The following is a 12,172-nucleotide window of genomic DNA, read 5'->3' as shown; positions in this document are numbered from 1 at the left end:
AACATATATATATATATATATAGTTTTCCCTAATAATAAAATGATCTCCCTATAATTTTGCTTGCTATTGTACACAGGAAGGCAAACAAGCATCACTTGCAGCAGATTTCTCTATCACTCAGTTTAAACATCTGGGTCGTTTGCTGATGGTGCACGGACGGAACAGCTACAAGCGGTCAGCAGCTCTCAGTCAGTTTGTAATCCACAGGAGCTTGTGCATCAGTACAATGCAGGTCAGTGGGCTGTTGTGTGGGCTTTTTCATTGAAGAGGTAGAAAAAAATCAAAAAGCAAAGGTTCTGCTTTTCAGTTTGCATGCAGTTATTTTTTCTTCTGAAAATTTTCTTGGGTTGGGAACTTCAGACTGTTACTTTGTTATGAAAACACACAAGCTCTTGCTATTGGATGAAGATAGCAAGTTTTCCAAAACTGGACAAACAATATTCTGCCTTAGGAAATGTTGCTGTGATACAGTATGGCATTGCTGATTTTAGTAATGCCAAAAAGTGCTGAAAATCTGAAGGAGAACAATATTCTGCTAAGTGCACTTAATTTCAGGTGTGTTTTAGGTAAGGACTTCAAACAGTGGGACTGTAGTTAAGCATCTGGCTGAGGACCTGGCTCAGAACCTGATGAGGTTCCCGAAAGCTTGGTCTGATGTGGTGCAGAGTGTTCCCAGGAGGCTGTTGAAGCACATTTTAACCTCCCCAAGTGCTCAGCAGCTTGCTAACAGCAATGTGGAGGCAGTCTGTTCCTCTTCGTTCCAAAGAGAACCTTAGAAACAGATTTAGTAGTCTCGAAATTTATGTTGCTCGTGTGTGCAGAGCCCCAGTATAACAAAAACGCAATTGCCAGTTGACAGGGAGAGCTGGAAGAGATTTTAAGAGTTTGTAATCCATATTCTGTTCTTAGCTGTGGTGACTGGAGTGAAAGTTGCAGTTAAGGATGGAGGTTGCTCTTTGGGACTTGTATTTCCACACTGTAGAGTATAATTGCGTGCATTAAAAATACTAAAGCTTTTTAGTAAAGCACTTGATATTTTTCAGAAGGCTCATTCTTCCTTTCTACCTTTTTAGAGTAAATGTGTTAAAGAGGGATAACTAGAGAAAAAAGGCTCAAACTCGAGAGGATGGTCTAGCTTCCCCTTCAGCAGAGGCAACCTAAGAGACGTCCCAAGCTAAAAACAAGATCAGAAAACAAACCCATGATTTCTGTAACTGACAAAAATTATTTTTACATTTTGCAGGCATAATCTAGGGAATGAGACATAAATAAGTATGCACCTGTCCTTCACAACGTTTAAATGGCTTTGATCAAAAGAGTGGGCTTCGAAGGAAACTCTTCATGCTCTTTTCTGTGGAATTATATTACCAAAAATTTTCCAAGTCCAGTTCTTCAGTGTTTGCTCTTAAACATAGTTTTCATCCAAGGTTTGCGTAGGAATAAAAGGGTTGATATTACATTCTTCTTAGTTTCGGGAATTTGGAGAACCCACGAAAAGTATTTTCCAGCTTGAACAGGATATATTTTTAAGCTGTTACATTAACTGCATTATTTAATGCCTGAAAAGTTTCTATTTTCTTTTCTAGGCTGTTTTCTCATCCGTATTTTACTTTGCTTCAGTTCCCCTCTACCAAGGCTTTCTCATCATTGGGTGAGAGCTCACTTTTTTATTAATAGTGTGGAAAACATATGTGTAATGATAGATTTGGGCTAATTAACATGCAAGGCATGCACATCTTTGCTCTGCATATTTCACAACACTGCTTCAGAAGGCAGGTGTGATCTCTGTCCCTCTGTGTTGAACAAAGCCACCGAGGCAGTGCAGTCACGTCTAGAATCCTTTCCAGAAGGAGAATGTCTCAAATTCAGAATGTCGGAAGGTTACAGCAGTGCATCTTCCAGAAAGAGCTCCGTCAGTCCTGGCAAATGTAGAAAGACAGTCATGGTGCTCTGGTGGCTGTGCAGCAATGAGAGCCAGTGCCCAGCTCCTGACAGTGTCATTTTAAGGGGACAACACAAAATCTTCAATGGGAGGAATCAGCTGAAACAGTAAACTGAGAGATAGCAGTAAAATATACTGGTATTGCACTTGCAATCCCATGACTCTATAAGCTATCCATTATGTGATTAAAAAACAAACAGCAAATTCATCCCCACCCCCTTCTGGTGCGAACAGGACTCAGCCCAAACTGTGGAGTGGAATTTAGGGTGGGGACAGGTCTGTCCTTGGCTCCATTAATAAACCTATAACACCAGTTGCAGTACTTGAAACAGTCATCTAGCTGTGAATGTTTTTAATCAAAAGCTATTCAGAAAGCAAATCCTGCAGGTTTTTCCTACATGCAAAGCTCTAGTGTGTTCCCTTTGGAAGTTTTTATAATACGGACATTATTTAGTACTTTGAGTTTACTGTACTGTATTTTCTTTGTGAAGATTAGCATTTTTGTTTGCTCATCTAGATCTTAGCTAATTTTTGGTCTTTAACCTTCTTCACAGGTACTCCACAATTTACACAATGTTTCCAGTGTTTTCCCTAGTCCTGGACAAGGATGTTAAATCTGAAGTTGCAATGTTGTACCCAGAACTCTACAAAGATCTTCTTAAGGTGTGGGAGACTCTTGTATGTTTTGGTTTCAGGCAAAATCTTTGTTTTGATTAGAAACTCTCTAAATGTTTTAAATCAAATGGATTTTCTGTAGATACAGAACTCATTGTTGGACATATCATATATATTCAAGCAAAATTATTTTAAAGGCAAATTTGAATTAACAGATATAACCAGATTTTTGTGCAGTTTGCTATTGAATGCTGCATAAAATACAACTTATTAAAAACGGCTGGGAAATAGTAGTTGTACTTTGCAGGAAATTCAAAGTATTCAATATTACTGATTTGTTCCAAAATAAAGGGAGAAGAGAAATTGTCAGGGAATTTGCACTCTCCTGAAGCCAGAAAAGGGGGTGGGGGTCATAGGGGTAAGGGATCTATTAATGTCATGAGGGAAGGAGGTTATCACATAATTTCTTGAATGGAAATTTGCCGTAAGGATCATCTAAGGGGATCGTCTAAAAGTTTGGTTGCTGTGCCTTTTGTTGTTGCCTGAGCATGAAAGACAGAGTTCCTTCTCCTTAGACAAAGGAAACTTTATTTGATACTTACCATAGAAATATCGGGAAGGTAAATCTTGTCTTTGGTTCCCTTTTTTTCTTTTCTGGAAAATTTTTTGAATAACTGGGTATGTGGATTGGGAACATCTTTCTTAATTGAAGGAAAGGATGGACTGAGTCTTCAACAGATCCTTTCCCTCAAGGATTTCTGTTAAACAGATACTCTCAGAAGCAAAGCCTGTTTTTCCAACAGTCTGAATAAGTCTCCATCTGGTTTCACTTGTATGTTGTCTCTGATGTCATAAACCACTAATTCTCCAACCATCCTTAGGCCTGGTCTAAACATAGGTTTTTTTGTACTGGTATAGCTGTGTTGGCTGAAGGAGCTTTTTTTTAAAACCTATCTGCCTTCAATATGATGTGATTTGTGTGTGTATAGAAATATAATATTAATATATACATATATTTGTGTATACACACATCTTATATTTCACAGTACAGTGACTAAACTCATGAGACATCATTGCATTGAATTAATTGTGTGTGCAGTAAGGAAGAGGTACCGTGCAAGCAGTGAGCTTCCACAGTCCCAGGCGTCCTCTGCACATCATGAAAAATGAGAATAAAGAGACAGTACCTCAGGGTTGGTTGGTTTGGTTTGGTTTCTTTCCAAATCACCTTCAAATTCCCTTTTATTAATTGGTGGGTTGACCTGTAAGTGAATGTTCATAAAAGAAAACCCTAACAGAGCTGTTTTTTTTTTTTTTATTCCCCCTTTTAGGGACGACCGTTGTCATATAAAACATTTTTGATATGGGTCTTAATAAGCATCTATCAAGGTAAGAAATCAGCTTCTGCTTATGCCTTTACACGTTTTGATGAGTACAGAATATCTAGTTATTTATACTGTGAGAAGCTAAGGAAGTGAATTTAGCAATGGATCCTTAGGTTATTGAATCAATATTTCTTTTTTTGTTTGTTTGTTTTTTGTCTCAGAAAATTTTGGTAGCCTTCCCAAAGCAAGAAGCAATTTAAAGCTAAATATTGGCAGCAACTGGTCAACAATGTCACAGTGGTGTGATGTCGAAGTTCAAAACATTTTGCCTTTTTCCATCAGGACAACTCTTTGTGATTTTGTGCAAGTTCCTTTTGGTGCTGTAATTGTTCCATCTGCATAGTAGAGCTGGAGACTCTTCCTTTGTTTTGAAAAAGGTTTCCAAATGTATGGGTTATGCTGGTTAGTCAGTATGCAAAACAGAATCTGTGGATTAGTGTATTTTATCTAAACCCTGTTTATTAGCAGTGGCAATAGCTCTGGTTACTTCATAGCCATGTGCAATTAAGGATTAGAGTAGAGCTCAAGGTCTTGATCATATCACATATACATGTACTCTACGTAGCCTGCTAAGAGAGTTGAGCAAATACCTTAATTACAATGCATCCATTTTACAAAAGTGGATGTGGGGATAGGGGTATATGACTCTACAAAGTCTTTTTATTTCATTTTGTCCTTTTTTTTTTTTAATTAAGTAACCTCAAACTCTAATACTTTAACGGTTAATCAGGGTATCATGGAAAAAGTGTACATAACGCTGAGCTATAAAGCTAAAAATGGTAACACGATCCTGTGACAAAATTTCTTGTTTTCCAAAACTCCTTTATCAACAACAGTCAGCATAAATGTGCCAAAATAAGCAGCTAGTTCTTACTGATTTAAATGATGTTACCATCCTCCGTAGGGAGTGAAGCCAAGAATACAAAAGCTCTCTTAGCATTATCTTCTGAAATCTAATACAGTAGAACCCTTTGACAGGGCTAACGGTCTTCTGTTGCTGTATAAATATGATGGCAAAGCCAAGGCATTTATAGAAAACTCACAAGTGGTGGAAAGCTACAGCCAGAGGGTGATGCATTGAGGGAAAGATTTATCCTTGAGCTGAGACCACTATCTCGTTACAATATTTGGTTAAAGTGACTTCACTTCTGATGTGCTAAATAACTAGAAAACATCAGGCCAAACAATTGGACTAGTTGCTAGCAGAGATGAGCCTAACCAAAAACTTGAGCAGCCCTAAATTTTGGAAAGTTCACAGCTGGATTTGAACTCTGTGGCTCGAGCTCTAGTCACTTGCAGGTTTTCCCTTCCGAAACTAGCCTAGTGTGATGGATGTTGGTGCAGATTACTCATGCTGCTAACATGAGTTATTTATGCAGGTGGCTGTGCAGGGTGTTTTGAGCATTCCCTGGCTTATAGCTAGAATAGAAGCACACAACAATACATCATTAACGGTGTGCTTTTATGTGCCCTTCTTTTAGGGGAAAGCGTCAAGGGGAGAGAACTTGGCCAAAGTAGTACAAAAGAGAAACTAACTTGTATCAACTGAACTTCACAACACCTTACTTCTATCTGGGCACTGAGGCAATGCAGTGGGATTTAGAAGTATTTGATATCTTTAAGCTTCTGAGGAGTGACCAGCTGCTTTTCTGGAAGGATAGAGTTTCATGATGCTAGAAGTCACCAGCTGCCAAAATAGTGTGTGTTAATTTCCTATTTCCATGTGTCTATGAATATGATAGATTATCATAAAAGTCTGGGTACCTCTGCAGTAACTTTTCCTTGTCTTATCAGTTGTCTCCTAAATAGTAACTAGGTCATTGTCATTACATTTAACAGGTTTCATGACTATGTTTCAGCCTTTCCAAGGCTTAGCAGTGGGTTTTAGAGCTTCAACTGGTGTTAAAAAAAAATAACCAAATTGGTCTACTCTTTTGCAGGTAGCATCATTATGTACGGAGCACTCCTCCTCTTTGAATCTGAATTTGTCCACATTGTCGCCATTTCCTTTACATCTTTGATTCTCACCGAGTTGCTGATGGTAGCATTGACAATCCAGACATGGCACTGGCTCATGATAGTGGCTGAGCTGCTTAGTCTCTCCTGCTACATAGCTTCCCTGGTCTTCTTACATGAGTTTATTGGTAAGGTTAAATGCCTTTTTTCACCAACCAGTTGCTTCATGACCTGGATAGTAACAAGACTGTAAGGACATGAACTCAAAGGCTGTTGAGGAAGTTAACATGATTATAATGACAGTGGTTCTGACCAGAGCAAACTCTTTGATTTTGAAGGATATTTTATGGTTCCTTCTCATAGCAAACACTAGAGGAGATAAAGGTAAGGTAGTCAGTAAGCTTTGTGCTGCTCAGTGAATCTCATCCTTGCTTTCAGAGCTCCACTGCATATCACCTGTCATGTGCAATAGTGGCCTCTTATTTCCATGTGGGAACTGAACTTGAAACTAAAAATGTTATCCTCTGCTGTTGGTTTGAAAGATGCCATCTTCTAACTGGATGAAGTTACCCAATTCTATCTGCTTCAATGGGGGCTCTTCTCTTGTGGTTTTTGTTGTTGTTTTGTTCATTTGCTTTTTTTTTTTTTTTTTTTTTAATTTACCTGGAAGACAGCTAATAATTTTAGTTTCCCTGGCTAAAGGGAAAAAGGTGAGGAATTCTAAATTTCCAGATTTACTCTAGTAGTTGTCTGTTTGCAAGTATCAGGTCCATACGTTTTGATCCAGGGTTTGTTCAGGAAGCCACAAGATGTCACTACTTCTTCCATAAACTCTTTGCATCCTCTGAAGACAATGAAGATAACTTCCCAGTGGGCTAGATCTCACGAATACGGGTATACCAGCCCTATTTTGAACAATACTTCAGCTATTTTTGTAATGCTTCTGAGATACCATGACTGAGTTAAGAGATGTATTTGCTGGACTACCAGCCACGTAGCAGAGGGCAAGTCCCAGAGTACAAGTAGTCCATTTAAAGGAAGCTCAGTATTGCCAGCAGATGGATATCCCAGTTCCAGATGAGGAATATCTGTGTGCTTGTCTGTGATGGGTTATGTGCCCTGCTGGAATCCTACAGGGAATGAATTATGCAGAAAGCTGAATCTTCTGTGAAAGAGAAAGGCAGAAAAGTGAGGAACCAGGGACTGCATGAGCTTTGAAATTCTGTGCATGTGGAGAAGGTGAGGCTGTTTAAGCTGCATTGTTAGATTGTATGGCTTCTCTGTACCTCTTTCCAGAATGTGCTTCCCTTCTTTCTTGACTCTGCTCTTCTCTTTTTACAGATGTTTACTTCATTGCAACTTTGTCATTCTTGTGGAAAGTCACCGTCATCACTCTGGTGAGCTGCCTTCCCCTCTACGTCCTGAAGTACCTGAGGCGAAGGTTTTCTCCCCCAAGCTATTCAAAGCTCACATCTTAGGGCTGCTTTTCTTGCACACCAGAGACGAATATTGCACATGGCTGAGAGACAAAAATCATGTAGTTGTTACTATAATGAATACGTCTGATATTTGCATAAGGATCATGTAGTAATCTCTATTACATGCTGCTTTATTGAAAAAGACTTCACAACTACTACAAACGGAAACCTAACAGTACAAGGGAAGGATTTTTTGAGGGTGGAGGCACTTGTTAGTTCATCCACTTTTTGTCACTTTTGTTCAACTTAACTGGGGTCAAATGCATGCAACTACAATGATGATTGATTCCTCATGTGTGGTTAAAAGTACCAAAAGCTGCTAACTGACCTTGGAGTATATGTTCGACAATTTTTAAGTTACATTTTAAAAATATCTGTGGTGTTCCTTGCATTGTGTAACGTAATTTTATTATTTATTTTTTTGATTCAAGTAGGTACATTCTTTTTACATCTTGGAAATCCCTTAACGTAGGTGATGCACTATACTGTTGACAGCTGATTCCTGATTTATGGCATGCTGTTCCCATAATGGGGCTCCAGCACGTCGAATCTACACACACTGGAGAATCTGAGCATGTCTGAGATTTTCCTTCAGTTGAAATGTGGTCACCCTGGTGATTTTGGTGGTATCCAGCCATCGATAAATAGAGAGAAATGTAATCTAAAATGAAGAAATTCAGTTTTGTTTAGTTCTTGTGCTTCCTGTTAAAAGGAGCTGGTGACATAATAACTTTACTCTGTATTTATTTGTATAGGACAAAATTATCTAAACTACAGCAAATCCTCTTTGGAAAAGAAATTTGCACTTGATCAGACTTGAAATGTGTTGACAACGTGAGAAGAGACTTGTAGTGTTCCGCAGACAATGTGGCAGACATGTCTTGAATCCTCGGAGACTGAAAGGAAAGGTCACAGAGCTGCTACTCCTCACAACTACACAAAATCTGTTTCCTGTTAGGGTGAAACAGTGAAGATGAGCTGCAAATAAGCTGAGGCACTCCTAGGTAGATGTCATTCTTGACGCCCTCCCTGCAAGGGGAGTTTTTGAGAACCTTGCACTTGCGTTGGTCTAAAACCAAAACTTGAATGGGAGGCAGGAGCAGGGTCTGTACAAAGGTATTAGGCTCATGTGCAGAGCAGTATACTTGTTTTTAATTTTCAAAAACTCAATTAGTTTTGTTTTCATAATAACATAACTTAATAACATAAGCATTGTTCCCCTTATAACACAGTGAGGAGGGCAACACGTGCACAGGCTGTTCAGGAGAGTGACAGGGTTGCAGGAACCATTCACCATTGAATCTGTGCGTCGAGCATGGCTGAGCTTTTATAGTGGCAGCCATCCTCATCTAATGGCTGTTTAGTCTGTGATAAATTAGTTGCTTGCTGTCTTGTTCCCACATCATAAAAACCACTGTCGTGGCGGGCACAGCCTGGCGCCGTCGCTGGTCAGCTGCACGGAGGGACAGGGAACGGCAGAGCCCAGAGCCTGAACTCCCGCTTGTCTCTTGAGGCAGCCCCTCCAGGTCCAGGCAACAGCACTGGTGTGAGGAGCAGAAGCTCCCTGGTTGCCACTGTGCCATGCTGAACCCCTTTAATGGACTGCCAACTTCTGTTGCCATTGCTACAAGATGCTGTCGCAAGCAGCACAGTGCTGCATGAAAAGCTCTGGTGTGAAAATCAGTGGAAAATCCGAGTGTTGTTTTAAAGGGAGAGCTGGAGTCTGCGTTGATCTATAGCAGCACATCTTGAATTTTTAGATCTAAGATTGCCATGACTTACATGGTTGATTTTTGGTAATTTCTCTGAGGAATGCTTTGGACAACCTGACCTGCCTTCCTTTTTCTCAGTTACTGAGAGGAAATAGGAAAGAGAGGAAGCAAGTTCCAAAAGCTATGTAGAGAAATCATAATGCATGTAGCTTCGGGTGAGAGGAAGGTGCAAGTCCATATGGCCTTGTCGTTAGTTCATGTGGGGGAAACCCTCGTAATTTAGGAAGTTATGTTTCAAAATCCTTCAGGAATAAGAACAGCCAACACCCTTTAATCTAAGACAAGGTTTTTTCTTTTGTGCCAGTCTTCTGATTAGGCACTTGTCTGAAATCCTAATACATGGCAACCACCTTTAGAAACAACCTGCTGACCAAGGAAATGTAGCTAATTCTTAGCAGTCACCTTTTAATAATTTGTAAATTTGCCTTTCATTCTCTTCTAAATTTTTTCCTAAAAAGAATAATAATATATATTCCTACTCCTTTGACATGCATTGGGTAGGGGCTTCAAAGTCCTATGCTTCTCATTGATTTGTCTCAAAGAAGAAAAGCAGTGCCTGAACAGCTCTGTATCGGAACAATTGGGCTAGCAGCCGTCTGTGAATTATTGCCAAAAGGTACTTCATGTTGTCTTTATTGTGACTTGCTACAGTTCCTGGATAGTGTCAGACATGCAGCTGTTCTGGAGTCCCCAGTCAGCATTTGATTTAAATAGATTTAAAGAAAAGAATCAATTTTTTTTTTTTTGTCAGCTTCTTGTGACTGAGAAGTCAAGTACCTCTTGTTCTTTGGAAAATACACCATGATACACATCTTTGTAAAATCCCTGTCCCTATCTAGCGTGTATTAGTAGTTCAATGTCCTGCAAAAATAACAGTGCCATGCTACTGTATGTAAATATTTGAGACGTATGTATGGTAGAATTCACTGTTTCCTGAAGTCAATACAGTTTACACTGAGTGGACCATATTTGCAAAATATTAGCCTACACCAAGAAAGGGAGTGAATTGTGATTTCAGTAATATTTATTGAATCATAACTTTAATAATGAATGCATATTTAGTGGCATTGAGACTAATCTGTAGCTGTGTCCTGGGGTGGGGATTATGTTCCTTTGCAGCTAGTTTTTTTGCACAAGGTTGTAAATCCAGGAAGTAATTTCTCTCTGCATTTTTTAAATCAATCAGAAAATTAAAACTGCCATCTAACAAACAGCTGGAGAGAGGAATGATTGTTGTATTTTTCAAGTTTAGCACTTTGTCTGAAATATATTTCTCTTAAGTTATTTAAAAATGTTTTTAAAAGCAAAGTTTAATACATATGTTCATACTTACTGTACATCTGAATAAATGTATTCTCTGCTGGAAATTTAAATTAATCTTTTTCATCTAGTATGCTCATCATTTGTGCTTATTGAGAGTGAAGCATTGTTTTCTTGTATGTAGTTATCTTGTTTGTAGATTTAGTGTTCTTTTTGTTCCTTTTTTGTTGTTGTTGTTCTGGTTTACGTACTGCAGCAGTTCGTATAACTTGTGAGCTTTGGGACTGCGCTACAAGTGATGCTGTAGGATAGCAGTGTGTGTCTTGGTGTGTTCTTGTTTCTTCTGGATGCTGTAGGGAAGCCTGTGCTCTGTGATGTGCTGCTTTGGTGGTTAGTTCCGTGCAGATTTTGTGATATGCACTGTTCTCTTCTTGCATCACTGCAGTAATTCCAGGTGCTTAACAACCTCTTTTTTTTTTTTTTCTTTTCTTTAACTCTTGGATATATTTCCTTTGTAGGGTTTGCCCCATTTCTCTTTGCAAACACTTGTTCAGCTCATACTGCAATTGAAATGCAACATCCTGTGTTCAGCAGCTCAAATCTGGGCAGGGTCTTATCAGAACTGGGCTGGGGAGTGATGAGTGACATCCCTGGTGTCCCCTCAGAGTTGAGAGCTACATGCTGAGAGCTACAGCTGTGGTCGGACCAAACTGAGCAGTATCAGAGGTGTTTTTCTGCAGTCTGCTGAACTATCACAAATACTGTGACAAACTCTCTTGCTCACTGCAACTCTTGATGGAAATTTTGCTGTGGATGGGCTGTTTGTCAGGGAGCCCTGGTGAGTTAGATGTGTGAATCCCTAAAGCTTGTGTTCTGGCTTTATCTTTTAAAGAGAGCTGCTGCATCTTCAGATAATAAATCCTTAGTTTGCACAAGCAGTGCTCTGAACCAGGTATGTGAACTATATTGCATGCAGCTCACCGTCACACATCCTTTGTGCACAGCTGGTCAGATGGGGATTGACTCATCTCCACAGCTGCATAGCTAGGGCCAGCTGAGTGCCCTCTAGAATCGTCAGTGTGAGCTGGGTGGGCTCTTTTCATTTTTATTTATTATTAGTTATTTCAAAGTTAATAAACTCTGATTTGCACGAAATCCTGGGTTCTACAGCTTTGCCAATATGGTCCATTACTACTGCCTACTATAACTTGTGTACTTATATGCCTTTGAGAACACTTTTAATTGTTAAAATTTGTTAAAAATTAATGTTAATTTAATTTAATTTTTAATTGGGGAAATGGATTCTGTTGTCAAAAGGATATTTACTGTGATGCTGATGTTTTGTACTTGTCATCTACTTAAACAACATGTAAATACTCTTGATTCAAGAGAAATATGAATGCCAATTATTTATTGTTCTGTGGAGTTATATGTTGCAGATGTGTAAGAACTTAAAGGGAATGTTGTAAAACAAGGTGGAAAAATAAATTTTATGCAACTTCTCTATTTCATCCATATATGCCAGCTGTGATGCACCTGAGTTAGTCCTGCCCTGATCAGTCCAAGATGTGTTCTGACAGAATTAAGTGTAGAGGTCAAGTTGCATTGTGGCCCTTTAATGTGGCTATATGGGAAATGCACGTGTGAGAAATGATCAGTGCTCCCTGCTGATCAGTGTGGACCTGCTTCGTTATATTTTGCTATAAGCAGTTTGCTAGCTGTCTTCACGGGAAGCTTGAAGTGTATCGGAGATGGCAACTTCT

At 39.2% G+C, this 12,172-nt stretch overlaps 1 protein-coding gene across 3 annotated transcripts in view; it reads left to right on the top strand.

Annotated features, from left to right (window-relative positions):
* ATP9A (ATPase phospholipid transporting 9A (putative)) overlaps nucleotides 1-11,911 on the top strand; it is a 61,828-nt gene extending 49,917 nt beyond the window's left edge. For all 3 annotated transcript variants that reach the window (XM_027442931.3, XM_072026593.1, XM_038166319.2), the window contains 6 exons: nucleotides 78-233; nucleotides 1,588-1,652; nucleotides 2,498-2,606; nucleotides 3,890-3,947; nucleotides 5,884-6,087; nucleotides 7,241-11,911. In XM_027442931.3, coding sequence (XP_027298732.1) covers nucleotides 78-233; nucleotides 1,588-1,652; nucleotides 2,498-2,606; nucleotides 3,890-3,947; nucleotides 5,884-6,087; nucleotides 7,241-7,377 — 729 coding nt within the window. In that variant the 3' untranslated portion in view covers nucleotides 7,378-11,911. The remainder of the gene's footprint in view (nucleotides 1-77; nucleotides 234-1,587; nucleotides 1,653-2,497; nucleotides 2,607-3,889; nucleotides 3,948-5,883; nucleotides 6,088-7,240) is intronic.
* Nucleotides 11,912-12,172: the final 261 nt, after the last annotated feature.

This window comes from Anas platyrhynchos, chromosome 21 (genome assembly GCF_047663525.1).
Source record: "Anas platyrhynchos isolate ZD024472 breed Pekin duck chromosome 21, IASCAAS_PekinDuck_T2T, whole genome shotgun sequence".
NCBI lineage: Eukaryota > Metazoa > Chordata > Aves > Anseriformes > Anatidae > Anas > Anas platyrhynchos.
The sequence above is the reverse complement of the archived record's forward strand: the minus strand, read 5'-3'. Positions and strand labels throughout refer to the sequence as shown.